A 27,016-nucleotide genomic window follows, 5' to 3' on the forward strand; every position below is an offset into this window, starting at 1 on the left:
ACAATTGGGGGGGTTTAACTTGCCTGTTTTTTATTGTAGGTAAGATTGTGTTTGATGTTCTGGAGGATACAGTCGGGTGTGTATTTGGTCTAATAAATGAAGGATGCTGCATTTTTTCACCAGACACTTGCAGCTAACACAACCTGTTACATTTCTTGTGGTGAGACTGGGCAACACTTTCTTTGAATGCTGAGGAGCTTCCTGTGTCCATGTCTGGTCGTGGTCTGTGTGACTCTGGCAGCAAGAATTCAGCTTCAGGCAGTGCCACTGTAGAGGGGCTAAGTGCAGAGTTGGGCAGTCTTGCCAGAAGCATCTTTCTCACTGATCATGGAAGGTACCAGCGGGCACAAGTGAATGAATTGTGGCACTGGGTCTGGTTTGAATGAACCAGGAAATAAATCACACATGGTAATAAAGAAAACAATACTGTAAGTAGGTTCCAGATGATGGAGAAGCTCAGAGAAGAAAACGAGTGAGGTGGATGAAACGTCTGCTCTGAAATGTCTGCTCAAATCCCAGACTGAAACTCCAGTCTCACCTGCTGCCTGTATTTAACATCTGAAAAATCTTACATTGGTGGATGTATTGCCAGGCTTTTTTCCACTATGAGCACAATCTTTTGAAGATTTAATCTTCAAAAGTAGAAAAAAAAAATTAGGGAAAAAATTCTCTTTCCCCTGTTGTAATGCAGAGGAGAAAGTAAAGAAACTCATGCAGCAGGAAAGAGTCTGGAACACATGGCAAGATGTTTTACTTGTATCACAGTATTTTGCACTTATTATAGTGCCTTTGATCCAATGGCCTTGCAGTATTTTATGAGTTACGAGTGATCTTTGATCTTTTGTTTCCCTATGCTGATGAAAAAGGCTTTGCCTTATTTTTTTTCTAAAAGGATTTGCTGACATTATGCTCAAACTGTAAAGTCAGAAACAAAGCCAAGACAGCAGCTCAGGTCAGTGCACTCCCCCTCAGTGCCTTCTTTCAGACCTGTATCGCCTTTGTGGCAACACTTCCAAAAGGGGACAGAGTCAAAAAAAAGGTGATTAGAAATCACAAGTCGCCCCTATGATTGTATGGTGGAAATTATAAAGACCCCAGATAACAGGAGGATGAGCACAGGATAAATAGACAGGCTACTTTATTAAACCCTTTGAAGCACAGTGGATTATGTTTGCACATAATACACCTGCTGTGATGCTGAGCACTAAGATCTGTCTTTGTTAACATGCCATCCAAATTTCATCAGGAACATATTTTTCATTAAAATACTTCGACAGAGCTGGTCTCTCAGGCATCTGGCTAGCGGCGGATAAAATCCTTGCCATTAAACTTGGTCTCCCAGGAGAGTAAGAAACTAATAACAGAAGGGACGGGAGAACAAGGGAGCAGACGAGTGCCCATTTAGCCCACAATCAAAACGTTGAGATCTAAATTAAGTTGGACACTGAAGGATACAAAGAGAGAGTAACCTTTAATTGCTGATCTCCAGCACCAGCTGCCAGCGTGATAAGCGAGCGGGGAGTGCAGATGATCCCACCTGCACACAGATCCCAGGGAGCTGCTGGGCTGAGGCAGCCCGTGGGGCTGACATGTTGAAGACAGCCATGGCAGGAAGGTCTAACAGGAAAAAGCTTTATGGCCTGTAAAAATGGGATTATGTGTTCTCCAGCTGCTGGCATCTGGGCAGAAATCACTTGCACGTGTGGTGACGGGTGGTGCACCTGCCTCTGCTTAGCCAGGCCAGAGCAGCCACTTTGACTGCAGCTGGGAGCTGAAACCAGTCTGCTTGATTTTACCCAAACCAGACTAAGGGTACTTACATGAAGGGCACAATCACAGATTGGCTGTGTTGGTGGTTTTCAGTGGGCATAAGGTGGTGTGTTGGTTTCTGGCTCTGTCCCCACTGCCAGCACAGTTGGGCTGGAAGAAAATGTCTTTTTCTTGTGTTGGCATAAAAACAAGATCGTGTCGTAGCACATATTGTCCAGAGACCACCAGGTGTGAAAGCAGAATGGCTGGCTACTAAATTCCCTCTCTGCTCTGTGTAGTGGGGGAGAGATGTGACATTGTTTGTGATTTCTATCTGTGCAAAATATGCTAAAAGCCTTCTCTTGCTGATATTAAATTGACCTCAAACTTCCTAAGGGGAGCACTAATAATAAGCAGGCAAGCCAGAGAAATCTGTTTGCCCTCACCCACACTGGTAAAGGAGATTTAATTGTGAAACCCCCAAAGCAGTGCTGGCTGGGATACAAGAGAGTCATCTGTTACAGAGAACCAAGGTAAGGGCCAAAACGGTAATATAAACATTTGGTGGTTTAGGGGGAAAATTCAGAAAGCTGGAAAGAGTGAGAAACTGAAACATGTCCTTTTGGAGATTATATCTCTGCAATGTTCAAGAAAATTTATTTTTAAAAAAAGGAAAAAAAAAAAAAAAAAGAAAGACGTTGCACTGTAGTCTTGGTTGGAGAGCTAACAAGAAAAAGAACAATTTAATGACCAAAGGCATGTAAATTAATAAGTAAGAAAAAAGTGCTAAAATTGCCAGAAATGCAAAATCAGAAACATAAAGCTGGTAAAGATTGTAAAAGATGAGACCTGCAGTCAGAAATGCTGAGTGACAAAGATTTGTCTAATTTTAATATAAATTTGAAACAAAAGAATTGTTGCTATTCTACTGCTATGTGAAAAAAATTGACTAATCAAGTGGAGTGCAAAAGAAACACTGATGTTCAATAAATATTTCTGTTCTGTTTTGGGGTGAAAAACAGACGATAAAGCCATGTTCCAGATTGGTAATAAAATACTTTCTCTACCAATGCAAGCCTGAGAATGTAAAATAAGAGCAGCTCCAGTTAAAGAACTCAAAATCAGCAGCTCTGGATAAACGTTCATCCAACAGTTTTTAATATTATTTTCCCAATCAGTTGGTCGGGAGATGCTGTGGAGGTTGCAGACGACTCGATGAATTAACATGTGTGGATTTTCATTGGTTTGGTTGGTTTATAAAAAGAGAACAGCCCTGATTCCAGAAACAGGGATGGAAAAGCTGGTAATGAAAAGGAGAGTAGCACGACCAATACCACTTGACCAACTTGACACAGGTTGGTGGAAAATGAATTTTAGATATATGTACAAGTTTAGTGAGTAAAGGAAGTAATGTTATAATGGAATAATACTTAACATTTCCATAGAATATTTGGATTGGTATGACCTGCTATTTCCATGAAGGATGCTTGTGTAGAATTAGCACATTATGCTTTAAAAGAATTAGGCATTGACTAATTGATTTCAAAATGTCCTTTTAATGTGTAATTTTCATGGAGGACATATTAATTTAAAGATTTAAACACAGATTAGGCTTTAGCAATTTAAAAATTTTTCAGAGACCTAAAAGAGGATATAATATCATCACTGCTCAATTTTTTAGATAACATACAGATTGGGAGAATGTTCAGTGATAGTGACCTGTCTTCAGAATTTATCAATCTCTGAGCAAGCTGGGCTTTAGCCAACAATACCTGTTTTAATATAGCTCCCATAAAATGACACATCTAGGAACAAGGACTGTAGAACTTTGCAGGATGTGCAGCTCCCTCCTGGGGAGTCATTACTTCACAAAGCTCTGGAGATCAGATGGAGTTGTTAGCTAATCTTGTCTCAACCGTGAGTTCGTGCTGCTGCCCACAGGTTTGGAGCAGAGAGCGGCGTCACCCTCCTTGGACAAGTCTGAGCTATGAGCATGGGGAGTGAACTGAGCACCAGCACAGGCTCAAGCACGTGTTTGATACTGCAGGAATGCCCTCTGTGGGCACGGCTGGTGGTGTAAAAACTGGGGCAACAAATTACCTCTGCAATTAACACTTTTACTGTAGCTTTCCTTGGCCCAGCACTGGTGTTCACAATTTATGGGGCTATTAGGTAACTATGGAAAGCCTTTGGAAGAGCAGAAAAAAGAACAAGGTGGGCAAAAAGACCCCAAATGATCAATGTTCAAGAAACTCTCATACTCCAGGAGACTGGGCATAGCAGGAACTCATGTTTCATAAAGCACTTATTGAATATTAGTTCTAGCAGCTGGAAGACAAAGCTAAACACACTCTGATTGTGTACAGCAAAACAATTTTTCCTACAGGTAATAGTCACTGGAATAATCCGCCAAGGGCTGCAAGGGGATTTCCCAGAACATGCAATCTCTTGTTATTCCTAAAGAGGAGTTCTACCTCAAACACAAATTAAATAAGGGAAGTCTGACAGTTTCTGTTACCCAAGGCCAAGAGAGATTATCATTAGTCTCTTCTGGCCTTGCAACTTATAAATAGAGTCCTGGTGGAAAAAAAGGAATTATCCTAATCTTGGACTTTCTCAAAACACTGTGGATAAAAGAGTAAGAATGCAGAAAGGTCAGAAACAGTCACTTTGCAAACCGTTGTGCCTAGTTTGATATTTCCACTGAGAAGACCAATAAATTTTGTTATTCCAGTATGTGTTTTAAGCTCTTCCTTCTCCCTGCCAGAGCTCAGCCATACCCAATACACCGATTTCCAAGGCTGCTAACTAGTCAACATTTAATAATCATAGCAAAGCCTAGGTTTGAAGTCGATGGGAGTTTTGCCATTCTCATCTAATGGGTGGATCAAACCAGATCTTTGCAATTTAAGGACACACCTCAAATTCTCTGTCCAATGCTAAGTGAAACTCAGGGGAATTATGCCACACACACACAACTGCTGAGCCTGGTTGAAGCAGCAGATGTTTCTCATATCCCATGTCCAGTACTGTTTTATTTAGGCAATATTTAGAAGGAATTCTACCTACATGATGTGAGTCACTGCACAGCTACTGTAAAAACACCATACCAGCCACGGACACAAATGTATTCTGTAGTACTGTGCTGGCTTTTTTTGTTCTTTGGAAAAAGAGAGTGCTTCACACAGAATGTATCTTCCTACAATTTTTGTTTTGTTTTGTTTAAAGAAAATAGAAACTCCTGTCTGTCAGTTTCTGGGAGTGCTCTGCATGTATGAAGCAAGTGACATGGGAGCAAGTGACACTGATTTGACCTTTGGCTTGAAACATACAGTGAAACAGCCTTTAGGTTAGATCAGTCCCCTCCTTTACAACTTCCTGAGATAATACAAGTATGTAAAATGGAATTGTATTTCAATGCAAAAAGTCTAGTCTGAGCCTTGTGCTCAGAGCAACACTAGATTCACATCAACTATTCCATCAGTACCAGCCCCTTTTACCTTGAACCTGCTGTCCCATCTCTGCTGTGAGCATGGCAGAGCAGGGTTTAATGTGCTCTTTCATCACTAGAAAACTTGAAGTCACAGCATTCAGAATCCAGTGGGAAAGCAGGACACCCCAGATCCTGCCTGGTCTTTGGTGTGTAGCAGGGATATGAAGTAGTGCAGTTTCTGTCAGGCCTGCCTCTCCACGAGTGTGTGCTAACTAGTAGGCTGTGGGGTTTTCTGAAACTTAAGATGTCTCTGTCACTCCTGGAATTTTTGTTTTGATGTGTGTTTTTTGGTTTGGGGCTTGGGTTGGTTTTTTTTTTTTTAATTTAATAATATCTTAATTCTAAACCACAAAGAAAAATTACTCTCAAGCCTGCTGGACAGAACAACGGAGGTGTCTGGGAGGACAGATACTTGAACTTCTGCTCCAATAAAGGTATTTAAATAGATCTTTAAAATACAGACAAATGTTCCCAAGAGACGTATCTAGAATATTCTCTCAGCATGAATACTTGTAGCTTATTCTTTGGAGAACAAAATGTTAGTTGAAGTCCTCCCAGCAGGTGACTTGGAACTACAGGGTCTTGCATTTCACATGAATGCCTGAAGGGCTGAGAGTTAGGATGAAACAGGAAATGCTAGAATAGGAGAAGGAATGAAATTGTCAGATTTGTCAGTAGACCTCAACAGAAAATACATTGGTGAGGGAGTTCCTCCTGGAGAAAACAATGATTTCTTATCAAATCCACAAATAATTTTGAGCTGTTTTTTCGGTAAGTATTCTAAAAGACCTGCCCAGTTGCAAATTAGTGTCTCCCAGGCTTCAGGAAGCAGGAACCTCTGCTGTTGGCAACAGGCTCCTACTGTCTCCCACTGCTGTACTCATGAATTCAGGGACAATACTTGCACTAATTTTAGAAGCACAGTCAGGCTCTTTGGACAAACCATGGAAGTCCTGTTAGAAGAAGTGAGCATCAAAGACTTTAGCTAATCAATATGCACCCATAAATGATTATGAAAGATACATTTCTGAGGACTTAAAAATGCACATCCATATACTTTTCAGAAGAAAAAAGATTTGCATTTCAGAAATATGGTCCAGATTAGATCTATGTTTCCATAGGCTATATGTAATTTTCCTGAAAACAAAGGCAAAGGAGAAACGGAAAAGATGTACAGATTCCTGAGGAGTGTTTTCCTGTCTGAGGCATAAAAAGGTCCATGTTTTCAAATGAAAAACATCATCATTTAAGACTGCTCCATAAGAAGACAAGTACTATTTGTGTTGGCAGCCCTGGCAAAATTGTCATATATCATGATACAAATATCCTAGGCATAACCGAAACAGGAAAGGTTCATATATGTACCTTTTGTATTAAATTAATGTGATTTCATGAAAGCAGTGCTTGTGTAGACACCTCCAGTTTGACTGTTCTGGCTGAGATGGGTAACAGGCTACTCAGCAACACAAGCAAGGCCTTCTAATTACATTTAATTCTTTAAATGTAAAGAATTTAATCTTTAACTTAATCTTTAAATGTAATTCTTTAAATGCCCTTTAAATCAAAACTATATTGTACCCTTTTAATTACAAAGTAAGACAGTAAAAATATGATGTGCTTCAAAAACCTGCCCGGTGGAACCACAAAATTTTAATGTGTAAAGCATTTTAAAGCACTTAAAACATTCAGAAGGAAAAAAAAACGCAACAGAACAATCTGTTTAAGAAAATGTTTTAATTTTTCTTACTTTCTAGTAGCCATTTTCTCATGTGTCTGCTTAAATTCTAAACCAGCAATACAATTTCTCCTCTAGCCTTTTTGTCTGGAAGAAAAACAAAGTCAAGGAAAAATCTTGGAAAAGAAAAGCTTGAGAAGGTACCATTATTCTAAATAGGCTGTATTATTATTGCTGAAGTAAGATAATGAAACACTCAGGGTTGGAGGAACAGAGGCTGGCAGTTTGCACTACGCATTTCCTCTCAGGTTTTGTTCTTCCTGCACACGACGTGCCCCCTTGTGGGGAGAGGCTCAGGCCCACAAACCACTGGCCTTCCATGGCAGGTTTTTATTGGGCAAAAGAGACAGTTGCCACAAAACAGCTTTTTGCTTCCAAATTTCTCACTTTTCAGGCCCTCCTTAGATATGTGGTGCAGAGTGCGCTTGGCATGGATCTCTCCTTTGGGTTGTGGGTAGGATGAAGGAAAGCAGCAAGCTGTAAGGCTCCTGAAGAGATGACACCAGGTGACTAACACTGTAAAAATAGTGTGGAACTGGTTCCTTCAGCCATGTGAAAGAGATAAGTTTTAGCACCCTCGTGGAGCAGAGGAAAGCTGCCTTAAAGAAAGCACTGCATGAAAGTTTGCTTGTGACAAGAGTAAGAGGATGGATCCTCTTACTAATCCCCTGGATATAAAGGACATCCTACAAGCCACAGGCATGATCACTGTAGGAATCTCTGCACTGAACTATTGGCAGGCTCTTAACTCATGTCAACTCATGCTGTGGTAACACTGAAATAGTTCTGAAAATATCTTCAGGCTCATATTAAAACCCTTTTTGTCTTTTCTTGTAGTATTGATCTGGCCATCACAACCACAGTGTAGTTACCTGTATGATGTCCTTGCCCATACCTTAAATTAACTTTATTTATTAAAAATAGTCACTTCAAAATGCCAAAAATTCAGGTCATGTGGATCATAAACATCCACTTAACTGTTTTCATCATGACAGATCTTCAAGTAGTGTAGCAACTCCACTGGAGTTATGAAAACCGAGGCTATTATATTGCATTCAGTGTGAACACAGGGTGAAGAATACCAAACAATGATACCTTGTGATTATTAAACACAGGGTGATAGTCTTCTTCCTCCCTTCAATATAGAAAGCATATTGATTTTCACATATGAGAGGTAAGCAAATGAACTGTTTCCCCAAAACATGTAATAGGCTGATGAAACTAACAAATGATCTTTTGTTAGAAGTACAAGATAAACACAAGCACATTAAAGCACAGAGTCTGGTTAAGTGACAGGAGGCTGCTCCACTCTGCTACAGAAAAGACAGAGAAGGGGCACCCAAAGTGCAACATAAATGGACAGGAAGGAAGATGTCGAGGAAAGAGAAGGGAGGAAGTCTGTGCTAACAATGCTTCTATCTGAGATATTAGTGTAAGACACGACAAAATAAACACGGTAATTTCTAGATTCGCCTAACATACAATAATCTCTCTTGCAGCAGGTTCCTTCTGTCTCAAGTTCTAGATCCCAAGGATCCTCCCTTAGAAAACTGTTAATCACTTCTGGGAGAAGGGATTATTCTACACTAGTTTGTTCCTTATACCTCAGTAGACACCAGAGTCCCATTCCTTATCACTGTGGATACATCTGTCTGCTTTGCTGCTCCAGACATAAGCAAACTGGAGCAAACTGGAATTGGAGTATGCAGTGAGCTGGCTTCTGGGTACTGACCATCACAGCACTCTACAGCAACATTCTCTCCACTTTCACTGGTGTGGAATCTTCTCTTGAAATGAGGAACTACACAGCACATCAAATAAAACTTGAAAAATGAGTGAGTTGTCTTGAGACAATAGACATGCTTCTGACTTTGTGATTTCTATTTCCTTTCAGTTCCATGTAAGACGATTCAGCACTTGAAATACCTGAGAACTGTAAAAGCATTGCAATGTTCATGTCTCTTGCAGATGACTAACGAAATAAGAATTTTAAAGTCAGTTCTTGGAAGGATTCTGCTCTCTTGTTCAATTATTACATAACAAATTGTACACAAATGCTATTAGCTTTGCGTCAGAAATAAATTTGGGTAGAATCTCAAGCCTTCCACTGAATCATCTCTGCAAAGATGGCCCATCTTTTCAGCAAGAAGCAGCCTAGAGAAAGCAAAAGAAGATGCCCTGTATTACTTGAGGACAACACGATAACTAAAGTATTAAACACAACAATTATTACCTACCTTTCTTTGGCTAAGAGAACAGACATCCCCACCAGCTTAGCAAACTCATCAGCTGTGAGAGAACCCTTTTCAGATACCTGTCAAAAAACAAATACACAAATAAACAAACCATGGAATTAGAAGAACAACAAAGTTCTTTCAGCTACTGAATCAGGTCTAGCCTTGTGAAGTGATAAATTGGTAGACAATCCCTTGAGAAGGGAATTAATTTGTTTGCTTTTTTACAAGTACAACTAATCATGAGTATTTCCCCTTAAAAATTAATTAATCTCTTCAGTGTCCTGGGAAAACTGCTGAGTATAAAAAAGCAAGAGAGAAAGGAGTTAAATCTGTAAAAATATCATACAGTACCCATTCCTTTGGAATTTTCTTTTAAAGATCCCTTGGAATTAAATGAACTGAAAAATTGGAATAGCTCAGACAGCAGAATACAGTCTCCATCAGTATTTACACAGCAGAACTATTCTAAGTGATTCTGCAAACACTGAAGCCTAGACAGGGGAATCAGAGACCTGTTGAGGGCAGGTCATCAATGTAGAAATATGTCATCTCAGGTGGAAGAGAAGAATTTGAGTTTTATGGCATTTAAAATACACCCACTGCCTACAGGAAAATCCCCAAACCTCAGTACTTCACATGACATTATGGCATACTAGAGGAGTAACTAAAAGCCACCATCACATTCAGCGGACACAAAAGTTCATTTTTGGGACTCAAAAATTTGGCCCTTTTGTCTCAATCACGCTAATTAATAAAATTAAGCCTTCTCACACACATGGGACATGTGGATGTTCAAAATACCATATAAATACTACATAAGAAGTCTAAATTTATTATTGCCTTGAATTTTCCAGATAAACATGTTTTATTCCCTAAAAATTAATTATCCTTCCATTTCTCCATTGCTTTAGATTCAAGCAAAGTTGTAAATCTGGATATAGTTGCCATTTCCTGCTTCCCACATAACTGGGTGGGGAGGGGTCTATTTTGCATCATTCTCAGCAGTAGTCCTTTTACAGAAACTCAGATTAAATCAGTCCTAACATGAGATTTTCAGATGCTAAGAGATCAAATCTGAGTAATGGATGTCAGCTATACAATTGGTGATTAATTATCTTTCCTCCCCAAACCACTATGCTCATCAAGGATGATGTTGGATTCCTTTGATGTCCGTGTCATTTCCTGTCTTCACCAGCCATTCAAAACCACATCTCTCTCCTGCCTGAAACCCTATGGCTTCCTTTCACTTCTCAGAAATTAATGCATAATGTAGAGTAACATTAAAGTATGGGTGCTTTTGGCCACAAGTCTGATCTCATCTTCCCTTTTCCATACAAGCAAGTCTTCCTCAGTTGAAGCCTCTCCCTTCCATTCTTCTATGGAGCCGAAGTTTCATGTTATGAAATAACAGAAAAAAGGCATCTTGGTAATAAATCCACCATCTGGTACTTTTTGAAGTTGACTTGCTTTGTTATCAAGAAAGGTTTTTCCTTTTTTTTTCAAAGACATAAGCACTCTTACTGAAGACAAAAAAAATCATTAAAAACCAAAAATAATCAGAAAAAAGCCTTATAATGGTCTTAGTATTTTTCTACATTTTAAGAAAAGAAACTGAAAATATTAACATATACTGAAAGATTTAAGCATTTTAATGTTGTTGATTTAGAATGGAATATTTTAAATCACTGTAAACATTTATCTATTTCTCTTATCTAAAAGTTTTTCTGATGAGCAAAAGCTTTATGGTGACAATCATGCAAAACACACTGAACAGTCTACCTTGTGTCAAGTGAGGAGGTGTCTGTGATAGCTCTACTTTTTCTCAACTGCCCCCTCTTTGACTTTGACATTTAACTTTGGATACGCTGGATCAGCCTTTTCTCAAATGTATGAAAATCAAAAACTTACATTCCACTCAGAAAGACATGGAAAAATGTAACAAATTATAGGGTAACAGGACTGTAAAGCATCCAGAGGCAGCACAACCACAAAGGTTAATGACACTGAGCAATTCATACTATTATTTTCTCTGATGAAGCTGGCTTAATTCTATACACACTACTCTCCCACTGAGTGCTCTTCACAGCAGTAAACTTGGTACACATACAAGGTATCACTCTATGAAATAAACCCAAACCAAACAACTACCTACATCAACATTTAAGGGCTGTTTCCACTGCCTTCAAGCAGTACGGTGTCTGAAGTTCACTTCTGTTAAATTAGGTGCTCAATAAATGCCATGAATTTCAGTCTACAGTGGAAAAGATTTGGAGGAAGGCTGAAGGTTAATGAAGTTTGAAAAGAGACAGAAAAGTGATTTATTCCTTAAAGAGAAAGTAATGACTAAGATTATTGCCTGCACAGAACTTTGAAGTTGAGGAGTGTTATTTAAATATTTCTTTTAGAAGATACGAAGTGGAATGCTTTTTATTTTGAAACCTCAAGAGGAAATCCCATACCTCAAGTTTTTTACCTAATGTGTTTAAATTTCCCTAGCATGGTCAGAACACTGAAGGAAATGAAGTACACTTACTGTCTCTAAAGCAGCAGCTACCATTTCCTCTTCGTTATGAGACTGGAGTTCAATCACCATGACACCACTATCAAATATCCGAAGCCTAAAATCAAAAAAGAGAGGCAAAGTAACTAAAAACCTTCTGCACATCACTTATGGTCTTGTTTTTAATGGTCCACAACTATAACCACTTAACAAAAGGGGAAAAAATCCCCCCAAACCCAAGAAAGCTCTCTAAGATGAACTTAAGCTTAACAGCATATTCAAAATCTGAAGAGACAGATAAAAGCAGGGCATATGTCTGGTCTTGGTTAAACCCTTTTCCAGCCTGAAAAAATTCTAAGTGGAAAAATAACATCTTCCTAGCTAAAAATTAATGTTTTAATGTAGAGTGGATGTTAGTGCATAGAGCAGCATCCTTTAAGCCAATAATGATTTTGTTAAAATACCCACAACAACATCAAAAAATTCTACTTCAAGTAAAAACTAAATCATCATGGTCTGACCTGTGAGTGCCATGCTTTATAAATAAATCCGTAAAGCTCTTACCTTAGTGGTAATTTCAGTGATTCCAGCATTTTACAAGCATTTACTAAATCTTCTGGTGACAGCAACTATTAAAATAGTAAAACATATTTATTTACAGCTTGCATTTCAGGTGTATAGTAAACATCAAAACAAACAAAGTTTTAGTAGCTGAAGCTATACAATACACTAGGCTACACTTATTGTTAATTCTTTTTCCTTTCTATTGTGCAGTCTGTTTTCTTGGCTTCTATGCTCCTTTCTGTTCTCTTTCTATGTATTCTATAATAATCTTCCTTGCCTTGTTTACAGAAAGAATTGCTGTATTTTGTTTAAAAAATTTCCCATAACATTCACTATTCTTTAGTAGCCTCTGACCTTTAAGTTTTGTTTCCAGATAAGTATGGATTTTCCCTTTTACATGGTATCATAAAAAGCAGCATACATTATTACTACTTGTAAAAGATATATAAGTATTATAAGGAAAAATAAGAATGAGAAAGGTAAAACCCCTCTAATTTTAATAAAGAGCTGATCACATTGCATTGCAGACAAGTAGAATGAGCCATTGGTAGGGAACATTTTTACCCTTTAATGTCCTTATGACTGAAGTCCTGTCCTACCACTGTGACCCAGAGCAGTGTCTCACCTCCAGCCCTCGAGCACGATTCACCAGGCAGTACACTTCTGTCAGAGACATGATCCCCCCTCGCTCCTGTGTTAACGAGCACAAGACTGGTGAGAGAAACAGCCCAGGAACCTCATAATCTCTACTTGCAGGTGCTGATTAAACAGGTGAGAAAGAGGGGCTAAATGATGGGCCCTAATGGGAAAAAACTAGAGGCAAGTTGTACCTTTCACTAACAATTTTAAAATGCAAAATAGCGACACGCCACCCAAGGACTGTGAATTACTTTGATTTTAAACCAGAGAATAAATCATAGGAACAAGGAATTTCAATATATTAAATCTATCAATCAATTTACTGGTTTTACTTTTCAGAAAAACTCGGTTTTCTATTCTGATCACAGTAAGTAGCACATACCTTTCACAAAAATACTGTAGTATTTATGCTTTTTAGGAAGAACATAGCCTTATAAGTTGCAATATGAAATTTAACTGTTTGGTGAGAAACCTGTAATCTATAATATCTTAAGATAAATTAAAACAGGAGATATTACTATGGACTGGTAATCCACTTAATAATTCTGTCCTATATTTTCAAAATATATAAATTTTAAGCAGTTTAAAAAGATTCATTACTTTTATTTTCAGTCAGTGTCATTTCACTCTTTCTTTAAAAAAATGAAATATTCTGCAGCAAGGGATGAATAAAGAGCTGTTCAAATACAAGAAAAACCACTTGAATAATTTTCTGAATCTCATCAACATTTTGCAAATCAAAAGTTGATGCCATTAGTCCTAAGAAAAATTTGTACTGAACTTTTTTATTCAAAAAGGCAAAATATATTCCTCCCATTAACAGTGAGTAGGAGGCTGTGCTGCTAAATCTGCTTTAGAAAGAGGCAGACTACTACAGCCAAAACACACATCAAAATTCAGCAGCACATGGAAAATGCTGGTGCAAGATGTGGTGCATTACCTCTAGGGGTGCCTGCAGGATTCCAGCCAGTTGCTTTGCCAGTTGCATGTGGTACTGTGTACCAGATCCATACGTTTCCCTTGTAACTGGATTAGCTATACCCATACTCAGTAGGTAGGACTTGAACTTAATGGTCTGAACAAGCAAACAAACAAAAAAATTTAAAAGTACAGCAGCTAATGAGTGATTCTGGTTTTTAAAAATCTTTGATTTTATTACTATAACAATGTTTTGGTGAATAAATCCCTCAGTTTATTACCAATAAAGTTAATTACTAGGCAAAGAGAAGACAAAACTTTGTACCATTTATTTTGATGAGCACAGGTAAAGAAAGAGAAAAATTTATACAAAAGCAGCTAAATCACTGTTTTTAAAAAGGGTTAAAGAAAAATTAACATTAAGCAAGTAAACACTACACCAAGTATAAGGGACTAAACACAACAAAACCAACCAGTAAGGGTTTTTATTAACACTACATTATTAAACAGATAGCTTTTTGCTTTTCATAGGAACATTTTTGTAGAATTTAAAAAATAAATTAATTTACCTCATCCTCAGTGATGTCACCTTGTTTTTCTTTAATCTTGTTGGCTATTGACTTGGATAATTCCACCATTTCCTTAGCCTACCAAGAAACATACACAGATAAGTCAACTTCCAGCACAAGAGAAAAAAGTGTGCTTAAAACTGAGAAAACGAGTGTAAGTCTACTTGGCCAAGTGACACGTGCCATTCATCCATACCTTCTCCATTAGTTTGCTAAGGTCTTCAAAAGCCTGAAATGAAAAACAGACAATGCAGATCAGTATAATTACAGCATTCAGTTTTATGGACACAGGGAGATGCCTTTGTCCATCTACCCAAGCTACTGATAAGAGCTGTTGCTCCTTTAGATGAGTGTGTTACAATATGAGATACCATGCCTTATTTGTTGATAAAACTGTTTTACAGCATGTCTTATAATTGAAACAAACAACAAAGAAGAGAATCAAACAACCACATACTTTCCCTGTATATGAGCAGAATTTCAGTATGATTTATGACGTCCATGTGACAGGAAGGGATAATGAGATACTGAGTCCAAGAAAAGATTAAACTCTCCAAATTTATTATGCTCTCTGTAAGGTGGAGGAAGGTTTCTGGGTGGTGATGGTAGGTTTTGTTCCAAGAATTAACCGTCTCTCAAGGAGATCTGTTGTTTCTGGCCAGCTGCAAGACAGCTGTAAAGCTATAGATGGTACTTCTCCTGACAAAACAACTTAAATCAGTGAATGTTACTTAATCAGTAAGAAACACTCATTTCAAATGAGCACGAAAGAGGATATCTGAGGGATAAAACCTCTGAAATGTGTGGCAACATATCATTAAAGTACTCCAATAAAATGCTACAGTCTCAAATACAACAACTCTACAACAACCCACAAAGGGTTTTTAGGCTTAAATAAATCATACTTTAAAAACAGCTGAAGGTATACTGAAATTCCAAACTTTTATTAATGATAAACTAGTATTAAAAAAAAAAATCATGTTAAAAAAAAAGAGAGCTAGCAACTCCATTAATGGAACTGTATTAAAAAGCAACTCTTTTTTCTCCCACCCTCATCAACACACATTCATTCAGTCTCCTCATTACTCTCAAATACATGACAACATGTCCAGATGATCAACCTTTCCAAATAACCTTTTTTTTGGTATGAGAAAAATTCCTGAACCTTTTCATCTAAAGTTTGCCTGACTTTGCAGCACAGGAGCCCTCCAGCCACAAGTAAAGAATGTTCAGTTACACTGTCAAATAGCCAGAGACATCTTGCCTACAGCTTCTAGCCACTGCCTCCATGTCATTTCTGCCTTACTCTGAATAATCCCCCACTAGAAAGACACTTCAGCAGGGTTTTTGAAGGAAGACCCTGTTGTTCCCATATACTTTTAGATGTCTTATGAAGAAGGTTATTGGTCAGAGATTCAATGTGCAAAGAACAAAAGGAGATACCTCTAAAGAGAGACAAGGTTTGCTTTTCACCTCCTGATAGTGCCAGTGTTTCTCCAGTGACTGGACAAGTTTAGCCCCTAACACTTGGCACCTGAGTTAGATATCCAAAATTAGGGGGTCCACAGGGAGAAAAGAAAATATGTCAGTGTATAACAATAATTTACCACTCAGAAAACAAAAGCTTCTATCAGAATACTTCTTCTTACTCCCTAATCTGCCAAACTGAATAATTTACAATAGATTTCCCAATCTCTAGTGCAAATCAAAGTCCTGCTACCCTACTTGTATATGATATCAACACTAAGTTTTCTGACAGGGCTTTTCCCAGCTTGTTTCTAATCTCTATACCTGCATGAAAACAACATTCATCAAAAGAACCACTGATTTAGCTAAATAAACAGTATGCTATGTCTAACTCCTCCTCTGCCTGACTCACCCAGGGCAGGCCTGGAAACAAAGGGGAATGTGCACACACCTAACAGGAACTTCCTCAGATAAACAAAAGGCTAAAGAACTGGATTCTTATCAGCACTGAACAGCAGATGCAGGAAGCCTTTTCCTGGAAGCCAGGGCACCATTTTTTAAATTAAGTCATTTATAACATTTAAAGCTGGAGGAAGGCAGGATTTTACAAGTCATGGCTTTCCTCTGCTCACACAACATGTATAAATGGATTTCTTTTACTCTCTGACAAAGCTACTAAAGGAAAAAATATGCAGACAATGCCTTTTGAACTATATACCCACGCATGTAACCACAATACCTTTTGAACTACACACAAAACTTCATTCAGTACATTCCTCACAGACAGAAACCAAGAAAGTTTAAAGCTCACAGTATCTGAAACAGCACGTGGCCTGCAAAGGCACTTTAATTTTCATAAGTATTTGAGTAGGGAATGCCTTTTTCTTGTGGCACACTGAATCCCATAAAGCTTTGCCACAAGAACAAATCTGCTGCATGTAGTTTATGAGTACTTGTGTATCAATCTCTACTACCAAGACAGAATCAGACTATTTTTGAAGGTAGTGCTCTCAGGTATATATGAAGAAATTAAATGCCTCTGCTGTCCATTAGTATTGATATATGGAATTCAACTATTGTGCTGGTTCTATGGAAAAGAATGGTCTCCATCTAAGCCAGGTACTTTGCAAAGTACTTATAACATCTTGTCGATGTCTGGACTGCAAATCATTTTACTGTAATTATAATCCTAAATGTAACATCTAAAAACCTGGCTATAAGAGGAAAATCTAGCTTCATCACAGTTATGTGCAGACACTTAGATCAGCACATTCTGCTTAATATAAACTCAATTTTTAATTGAAACCAAAGTTAGTTTAATAAACACACACTCTTGGTTTCAAAGTTAGTTTAATAAATATACACTCTTGGTTTCAAAGAACAATCTTCTTGAAAGGAATTGTTTAAATGAAGTACCTTTACATATATTGGTAAGTAAGTTAAACAAAATAAGTAACTATACACTGTACACTCTTAATCAATTCAGACTTCTCAACAAAAACAGTAAATAGTCTCAGCTGCCCCTAAAAGAAAGTGTGAATGAATGTAAATAGTTCAGGCAGGTGTTTGACCTTGAATCTTCAAAAGTACCTACCTCGGAAATGTTTTTGTCAGTCTCTTTTCTTTTTTCTTCTAATTTCCTTTCAATACCAACAATTCCTACAGCCCTTATTCTTCCTGCCTAAAAAAAAAAAAAAAAAAACCAAAAAAAAAAGGAAAGAGTCAGAATAGGAAATGCTAAGTTTTCTCATTTGCCTCACTGTGAAAATTAGAGGACCGGAAATATTCCCCCAAACAGCAGATATCATTGATACAATATTTCATGCATTTCTTAACAGTATTTTTCAAACCATTCTTAAAAAAATAAGAAATGTGAACCACGTATGAATTTGCTGTGCTAGACAAGTAATGATATTGTATTTGTATTGTAATGATAGTGTATTTGAAGCTATTAATATGGCTTAATATCCAGACTAAGTACTCCAGCTCATCTCAATTCCAGCCTCTCAAGTCCATGTGAACATCCATACTTGAGCTGTGGAAATGCCTGAGTGCATTACTTCAAGAAATCCAGCCTGAAGAAACAGAAACATAGAAACATAATGCTAAGTACAGTCTAATTTGCCTTCCTCAGAGGTATTAGAATGTGGGCGATGGTGAAACTTTTACCAGATGCCAAATGTGCTCTATAAAGGTTGGCACCTAAGTGGCAGCAGTGCCAGGCCTCTCACCTCTGACTGCAAAGCTTAGCATTGGTGTTAAAGAGTTGCTCTGACTTAAGTAGAGACAAGGCATTTTGATTAGATTCTTAATGCATTACTCCAAATGCAGCTGTCCCTGCAGGTACTACATTTACCACGGGGGACACACATGATTTCATATTGAACAATCTTTAAATCATTCTAGTTTACTCATTCAATACTATATATTCAGCACATTAACCTACAGAAACAACGCCTACATGTTTATCAGAGTTAATAACTTAGAAATATGTAGGCAGATAGATGTTATCTAACATATGACATTCTACCTAACAGCTGTCCATGTAGAATACCCATTTAAATCAAACATGTATTGGTTTTAAAGAGTTATATAAAAGTCATATGTTATACTGACTTCCAGCCACAAAATACACCAGAAATCACAATAAAGACAAAAAATTTTCCAGCTTCACTGGACCTCACACGCTGAATAAAAGTATATGCAAATAAATATTGTATTTTCACAATTATGTGTGTTTGTGTCTAACTAAAACAAACAAAAAAAAAGGAGCTCATTATCTAAGCATACTCAAGAAAGAGAGGCTACTGTGTTCTATCAGATGAACAATGTAAAGGACAAACTAATTTATGCCAGTGAAAAACCAGGCAAACTAAAGCTGAATTCCTGCACATGCCCATGATGTTGGTTAGAGTCACATGCTGGATGTGTTATATGGGGGTGGCAAGAAGTGGCAGTAAGAGATTACACACAGATCCTGCTCAGAAGCTCTGCACACACCTGTGAATCCTTGTTAACTTGCATGGCCTGACCAGTGGGCAGGCTCTCCCATCTCCTCTGTGTGATTTCTTCTGATAATCGTCTGTAGAACTGCAAACATTAAAGAGTGACAACAGATGTTTCATGAACTGTGCAGAGTACCTCTGTGTATTTTTAGCATCTTGGTGATGAAATAAACTTCACAATGCATGGAGACAAAACATAACACCTACACAACTCATTATATGGAAATTCTTAATGTCCAGCCTTCAAAAGCATCACATTAGAAGAGAAGCCATGCAGTCACTAAGTACTTCCATTGTAAAATATTTCTTCAGATTTTCAAAATGTCCCAAGCCATGTTAAATGTTGAGGTATACTCAAAGGCATGTTTTTAAAGGAAGGAAAGCTGAGCAATCCAATTGCTATTGATCTGCTAATTCAACAATATAAAAACAACCACAGAGATCAATGACACCAATTTGTTTATTATTAATACCAGAAGGTGGCATTAGGTAACACTGTGTCCCACTGACCAATATGCAGAAAGAAAATCTATTCCACCCTTTTCATTGTTCAGGTTCACAGAAAAGCATTCTGAAGTCATAACGAAAGGCTGGGGTTTAATTGATGTGCTAGGCAATCAGTAAGCAGAGTAAGTTTGATTTTCAGACACAACATTAAAATAAATATGGTTATGATTGTGAAAAACACACATTTATACTATGCATAAACCTACAATCATCATAATCTGAAAACTGCTCACCAAGGAATGAAAGTGAGTCTGATCAAGCACATGCATTTTAAGACATTTCTAACTAATTTGAGTTGCAAATCTTATTTTCTGCAGTGAACGGGTACAGCTTTTTCCACAGCGCAAAGTTAAAGTTCTCAGTCTTGTCAAATGAGGATCTTCCACTGTGAAATTTCTTTGCAGAGTGCAACTTCCTAGGTTTTTAGGATGAGCTTTCTTTTAAGAATATATTACATTTTTCTTAGAATGCTCAAAGCCTTTGGGATTTGGTATAGGTTAAAAAAAAATTATACAGTGTAAAATGAACAAAAGTTCTGAGGAAAGGTGTTCAACAATTAAATTAGAGAGAAAATTAGTAATGAGTTGTATGATGCCTGTTTAATAGAGGGTTAGGTAAAGAGAAATGTCTTTTACTCTGTTAAACATTTAACAGATTTCAGAGATGTCATTTTGGAAAATCCTGTGTTCAATTTAGTAGATTAGCAAAGGAAATATAAGATTACACTAAACACCCTAAAATAAGGACTAGCCTAGTAATGCCTCTTGACATTTCTGGAACTCTATTTGCAGTATTTAATGAAAGTATAGAACATGGGAGGCCCATAGTGTTTGTCTCCCAAAAGGATGTATTGACAAAGCTCCACCTCAAAAGTAAACATGGAAAGATAATGGGAAATTATCACTAACACAGCAAGAGGAGAAAAGTATGTCCAAAGACCTGATTGTGCTTGGCATCCATGGTACAAACTTACCTCAATCTGCCCATGCTCTTTGAAAGAAAGCTTGACATAGGAATATTTGCTGCTTTGGAATGGACCAGGCTCTTTGTTTGAAGAAGCAGGATGAAGATGAACTACTATTTTGGCACTATGGAAAAGGAAAGAGAAGATATTTCTGTAATATTTAAATAAACTATTTCTTCATCAAAGTTAACCATTTCATCAAAATCTCTATTAATTATCTCACGTAAGAGCTAAAGATAATCAAAGAATGCTCATATTTATGCATCAACTTTTAAATATTTTGATGAAGTAGATCTTGCATAAAAACTACAACAGCCCCTAAAGCAAAAACATTTTACAAATTCAAAATGTACCTATCATCAATCCTTTAGAAATGAACATAATAGATTTTAAAAATTCAAGCAGTAATTTCCAAAAAAACTTTTAGTTAGGATAAAAACTGACTAACAAGTTGTAATTTAATTTGGCATTAGTTACTGCAGGTCAAAAGCCAAAATATGTTTTTTCCTGTTTGACACAGGAAAACAAAAGGTGTCAATATTATGTGTAACCTATTTGACTTCTATATGTCACTTGTGGACACTGTGTATGAACTTATCCAAAACCAACATTCAAAGCCAACATGCATGAAAATAACAGCCTAAAAGGACACCTACTACCAAAACAAACCTTGGGAGAGCATGATTTTAGGAAAATTAACAGACTGCTATCACACCATGACTGCAAGTCCTCCATTCCCATCTCATTTTACTGATAATCTTTGCACTGGTCTTTACTTACCTCTCCAGCATTAATGAATAAACTGATTTCTTCTGAATACCTCCAGCTTACTACCTTGCCAATCTGACAATTGTGTATATATTTCTCCAGCCAAAATTTTTTCTCTCTTTAGAAACTTAAAATCATAGAATTGTTTATGCCAGAAAGGACCTCTAAAATCATAAGTAGTGATTACAAGGCAGTTAGTTAACAAATTACATCAGTCATGACTCTCTTGCACATTTTACATCCCTCAGTGTTCCTTGTGACTGTCAAGATGGAAAATTAGGATTGCACACGGAACCTATCATGGATTAATCTATAATACTGGGTACCTCACATAAGATGCATGTGAAAGGATCCATCTGAAAAAGACAATGAGGATGGCCATACCTCTTTCCTATCCCAGCTGCTTGCTCTTCAATAAATACAATCTGAGACAGAGGTACAGCAATGCAGCACTCCTGCAATAAACGCCACAAACACAGGTGAATTAAACCATATCCTGTTTATTCACTCTCTAAACCCAAGTGTTCTCTTTCTCCATTTCACAAACAGTATGGATATCTACAGGTGCTGCCTGAAGCACTTTATGTGAAATGCGATGGTAACAACAGAAACAATGTATTACAGTGAAATATATGTAGAAAAATAACAAAAAAAACCCCCAAACCCAACAACTAAGTTCTAGTTAATTAAAAACCCTTAACAAACTTAAGTGTCAATGTGTCAACTTTAAAAACCTCAAGCTAGATTCATAGACGAGACTATGAAATTAAAAGAATCTTTAGATCTCAGGTCAAAATTTAAAGACTAAAATTTGCACAAAATTTAAAGACTAAAATACTGCACCTCATCTCTGCAGGTGTACAATACTCACAGGTTCTTGACATTTTTGCACTGATGTTACTTTGAGAGCTAAAAAAACATCCAAACCAATCATTCTTTTTAAATGCTGAATATCTAAAATCCACACTATTGTCTGAATGCAATAGGAATTTTTCCATCCATCCTACAGCGAAGGAGTGCTTAATCCAGCACTTGATGCATCTCACCACACATTTATTGGACTGTGCTTTAAACCAAACAAAGAGCAAGAAACAAGGCTGTATCCATCTATTGGAAACTAAACTATCCCAGGCTAAACTCTTTCCACTTGCATTTGAGACAGAAGTTGCTATGGGAATGATTCAAAACATCTAATAAGGTGCCTGGTCTTGTTTTGGTGAACATCCTTTGAGGAACATCATCTCCCACACAACACCTTGGTGAGTGACAGTCACACAGAATGCAGGAAACACAGGCTGCATTCCCTCTCTGAACTTCTCTCTTCCACCTGCCACTTCTAGCACCAGTTTACAATAGACACTGTTAGAGGGCCCTCTCAATCCCTACTACCAAAACTGTTCCTCTTTGTATGGAGTAATTAAATACCCATTAAATTTGAGAGCAGGGAAGTATACATGCAGGAACTCCAACTAATAAGTAAATGTCTTATTGGGAAACAACCTGGGTTATACTTCCTTTTCTAAAAACTCTTAATGCAAGCTATCTAGGCTCTTCTATGACTCTAGTTTCTGAAGCCATTACAAACAGTTAATAATGTTTGTAAAACAGCCACAAACTTCTGGACACTTTAAAAGATAGGCAAGATGATACTTCTGTTAAAAAACTGTTTTGAAAATGACAAAAAGAGTTCAACTACACATAGTATGTGCACTGTCAAAGTTACTCATTCGTTTAGTTCCAAGACACAAAGTTATGAACAAATTTTAAGTACAAGGATTTAGAATCACCCTTTCCTGATGTGAGACGCTACAGGAAGAGACACAAAAACAAAACTGTGTTAAATACACGGTGTGTTTATTTAAATTTTGTTTTCCAATGCCTCATGATCACATTATGCATGATTTTATAATTGAAAAATTTGTACAAATCTAGCAATGTAACAAACTTTACAGAATTCCTTTTTTCGTTTTTTTTAAACACTGTTTAACTGCAGATGACATGTAAGAACAGCAGCTATAGGACCCAACTGTCTGTTTCTGTAAGATACATTAACCTAATGACATGTACCCCATTAAGTATTATACATTGCTGACACAATAAAAAAGAGACTCTCTCTACAAATTTTTTCTAGGTGAACTAGATAAGGTTTCTAAGTCTGATATTAAACCACAGTTGAGCTTAGACAACAGCTTACCAAGAGAACAAAAGGGCACCATGCTCCCCATGTTTCAGTACTGAGAGCTTGAAAATTAATCAGCTTTATTTACCCACTAACAAAGTTAATTACATCTCCCAAACAGAACTGGGTAATTTTTGCCCATCTCCGGGCCACATTTCTGCCCCTTCTGTTAATCAAGCCTGAGCTTTTCAGAATCTTTGCTGAGTTAAATTAGTTAAAATAAAATTATTTTTCTTCTTCTCCATGGTTTTCCTCTGCTGATTTAACAAATTTAATGACCTTGGAAGAGTACAAGAAATCACATGGCCTAGGAGCAGATGGAGAAATCAGGGAAAAGAGACAAATGTAATCTTTTTGTTGGAAAGGAGAGCGTGGATTTCAGTTCTAAGACTTGATGAAGCCATAATGCCCAATGTTACTGCAAGCATGCAAAAAGTCCAAGTGAGAAGATTAGATACAGTGGCTGCTGTAGTGCAGGCTCAGCTCTCAAAAAGCAATGCTGATTAAGAAATATAAAGTGATAAACACAGATTTTAGCACATTATCTCATTTTATAATGTGATGGCTGTGCAAGAAAGCCCCATGTTAATTTACACAGAGCAGCTCGTGCTCTGGACAATCAAGCCCTAACTTGTGTAACAGTAAATCCACCATGGGTAACAGCTCTTTAAACATTTTGAAAAAATGCGTATTAAAAATAGGTCTACAGTTCCTGCAAAGAATCCCTAAAGAAAAAGTGACACTACTCTGCCAAATTAAGAAGATCCTTGGTGACACTGCCTTCAGAGTGGTCTTAGTAGCTCCCTGCTTTGAAGCAAGGATGTGGTATCTGCTAGGGGTCAGCCTTTGAATGTGAGAGGTGCTTCGGCTGCCTGTGCACAAAAGCAATTCCAGTGGAATAAAATTTGCTTTTGAAAAGCTGTTATCTGAACGTGCTCCATCTAAACTTTGACTGCCAGGGTTAAAATTATCAATTATTGTGTCCAACTCAAGCATAATCCAGCCTGGTCTGGGAAGGACTTCTCCTCCAATTGAATCATCTGTGGAGTGGTGCCCATTGTCACAGTCTATGCTTAGAGCTTTATGTGTTTGTATTCTTGTTCTCCTACTTCCAGCCTGCATTCCTAGGCTGTGGGTGATGGCACAAAGCATTCAGCAGCTTTACTGCAGTTACCACACTGTAGTTCTGGCAAGGCCATTTAACCTGTGACCAGCTCTCCACAGCAGTACAGTAAAAGTTCTGGCTGATTTAAGGGCTGGTTCATGGCAGAACAGGCAGCTGGGAGGGCAACATGTGTGCAAAACAACACCACCACCAAACACATCCTATTATCAAATCATGATCCGGGACCATATCATGGGAGCACAATACAGGGTGGGGCTTGGACTTGAAACCAACAAGAAAGAAAAGGCTTTCCTAGACAAGGAGCACAGGAGAGAACTTCATATTATGATTTGCCTGACACATTCAATTTCAGTTTCAAAACCAATATTTTTTAGTGCGCGACACCAGGCTCTTTTCTCCTTTATTTCTGTGCAGTCAAAAAGAAAATTTTATAGGATACATTCCTATCCCTCCTCATGTCTGCATGATTATTTTATTAAACCAGGACTGCATGAAAGAACACTACACAATCTTTCTGTTGAGAGCCAAAAAGTGGACTATACTTGTAAAACAAAACATATATAAAGGCAGGAATAATCACCTCTCTGTGTACAGGCTTTTCATTGCATGCTACTTGTTCATTAGGAAATGTACAACTGAATGGTTGGGACTTACATGATTCTTCTGATCCCTCCAGATCAGTCTGTGTGTGCTCAGCAGTAAAACTCCACTATCAAATTTCACCTGGGCAGGAAAAATAAAACAGATCAACACATTGAACCAGTAAGTTACATAAATACTGGTCTTGGAAACATTACACCTTACCACAACCGAGCAATCAGATTTAACAAGCCAGTATTTTGAGAACACTCCCTTTTTTCCAGAAAACAAAATACATGAAGTTTAGTAAACAATGGAGAAAAATAGTATAAAAGGATTTGATGGATAAATACAAACTTCCTTTTTCAACTGTATAAACTTTCCCCTCGGAAATCCTGAGGGATCCTCCCTCCATATAATGTGCAAGATATACTAAAGTTCCTAAATGTATTTTAAACAGGGCTATTGGCTTTGGAACATTCCCTGTATGCTGACAAAGAAGGTAGAAGCTATGCAAAAAAGCAAAGCAACCTAATAAAAAGATGCTGCACACAGTCTGAAATCTTCCATCCTATCACATAGGAGTATTGCTTCTATCTGTGCTGCTGTTGAAAAGCTCTTTACTTATCAGACAGCAAACAGTACCTGGAAAATCTGCATTAGCAAATCGCTTCCTACTTGTAAAATTGGAGGCACGTGTTCACAGCTTTTTGTGAGGGCATGCAATTACCATGGTGTAGAAAAATGGAGAGACCAAGATTCAGTCCTGCAGTGAAGTGAAGCCATAAGCAGCACGGCTCAGAAAAGAGGAGAGGGCATGTCAGCACCCAGGATGGCTCACGTGTGCATTGTGCGTCCTGCCCTGTTCCGCACCAAAGCTCAGCCCCGCACAGGAGTGACAGCCCGAGCACAGTGACACTGCCTACACACACCCTGTGGGGTTCCAACCCTCACCCCATGTCACACACTCTGTCCAAGGCCTTTCACACAGAATGAATTAAGTTGGAAAAGTTCTCTGAGATCATCGGGTCCAACCTATGACCCAAAATCCCCGTGTCAACCAGACCATGGCCTTGAACGCCATGTCCAGTCCTTCCTTAAACAGCTCCAAGGATGGTGACTCCACCACCTCCCAGGGCAGTCCATACCAATGTGTAATAATCCCTTCTGTCACGAAATTCTTCCTAATGGCCAATCTAAACTTTCCCTAGCACAGCTTAATGCTACTTCCTCTTTTCCTGTCACTTGTTGCCTGGAAGAAAAGGCCGACCCTGACTTGGCTCCACCCTTCTTTCAGGCAGCTGCAGAGAGCAGTGAAGTCCCCCCAGAGCCTGCTCTTCTCCAGGCTAAACAATCCCAGCCCCTTCTGGACTTGTGCTCCAGACCCTTCCCCAGCTCCGCTCCAGCACCTCGCTGTCTGTCCGGAGCTAAGGGGCCCGGAACTGAACACAGGATTCGGGGCGCGGCCTCACCAGTGGGGAGCACAGGAGGACAATCCTTGCCCTGGTCCTGCTTCCCACACTATGGCTGATACAGGCCAGGATGCCATTGGGCTACCTGGGCACACTGCTGGCTCACGTTCAGCCGCTGTCGACCAGCACAGCCCTTCGAAGCCTGCAACTCCGCCCTAATCTCCCCAAAGAGACAAACCCTGCCAGACCCTGGCGCAGAACGTCCTCCCACACCCCCGCTCAATGCTCCGCCTGCAGCCCAAGCCCTTCACACACTTTGCATCGCGCCTTTAGCCCAACACGGCCCGCACTCACAGCCCTGCCGCCCCCCTTGCCTAGGGCCCGCCGCCGCGTCCTTTACCCTCCTCCCCGCCCCGGCCGCACCGCCAGGCCCCGCGCGGAGCGGCTCCAGCTCCCGTCACCTTCTCCTCTCCGTCGCTAAGGCGCACGCCGCGCTGCTGGATCACCAGCGTCTCTCCCAGCTCCAGCAGCCCGGTGGTCCACGAGAACCTGTCCATGGCCGCCCTTCCCCTCCCGCACCGGGCCGCGGCCGCTGGGCGTGCAGG

The 27,016-nt window shown here is 38.6% G+C and overlaps 1 protein-coding gene across 2 annotated transcripts; it reads right to left on the reverse strand.

Annotated features, from left to right (window-relative positions):
- Positions 1 to 6,961: 6,961 nt before the first annotated feature.
- On the reverse strand, positions 6,962 to 27,003 carry VPS36 (vacuolar protein sorting 36 homolog). 2 transcript variants are annotated; one of them, XM_005482414.4, is made up of 14 exons: positions 26,873 to 27,003; positions 25,075 to 25,143; positions 21,500 to 21,570; positions 20,357 to 20,471; positions 18,872 to 18,961; positions 17,466 to 17,552; positions 14,601 to 14,633; positions 14,405 to 14,482; positions 13,858 to 13,992; positions 12,904 to 12,969; positions 12,279 to 12,343; positions 11,748 to 11,832; positions 9,215 to 9,291; positions 6,962 to 9,131 (listed from the first exon to the last, which is right to left on the reverse strand). In XM_005482414.4, the coding sequence occupies exons 1-14, from the start codon at positions 26,966 to 26,968 to the stop codon at positions 9,038 to 9,040; spliced, it is 1,161 nt and encodes a 386-aa protein (XP_005482471.2). In that variant the 5' UTR covers positions 26,969 to 27,003; the 3' UTR covers positions 6,962 to 9,037. The 2 variants fall into 2 exon arrangements, with proteins under 2 accessions (XP_005482471.2, XP_026646462.2); XM_026790661.2 differs by lacking the exon at positions 26,873 to 27,003 and adding an exon at positions 25,730 to 26,562.
- Positions 27,004 to 27,016: the final 13 nt, after the last annotated feature.

The sequence above is a fragment of the Zonotrichia albicollis genome, chromosome 2, assembly GCF_047830755.1.
Source record: "Zonotrichia albicollis isolate bZonAlb1 chromosome 2, bZonAlb1.hap1, whole genome shotgun sequence".
NCBI classification, from domain to species: domain Eukaryota; kingdom Metazoa; phylum Chordata; class Aves; order Passeriformes; family Passerellidae; genus Zonotrichia; species Zonotrichia albicollis.

What these genes read in the sequence shown, in the direction of transcription:
- VPS36 (XM_005482414.4), bottom strand. Translation starts at nt 26,968, where the DNA reads ATGGACAGGTTCTCGTGGACCACCGGGCTGCTGGAGCTGGGAGAGACG. An exon ending in AAGAGCATGGGCAGATTGAG is followed by an intron (nt 18,962 to 20,356) that starts GTAAGTTTGTAC and finishes TAATGTTTGCAG; the next exon opens with TTCTACAGACGATTATCAGA. An exon ending in TCCTGCAGGCACCCCTAGAG is followed by an intron (nt 12,970 to 13,857) that starts GTAATGCACCAC and finishes TCGTTAACACAG; the next exon opens with GAGCGAGGGGGGATCATGTC.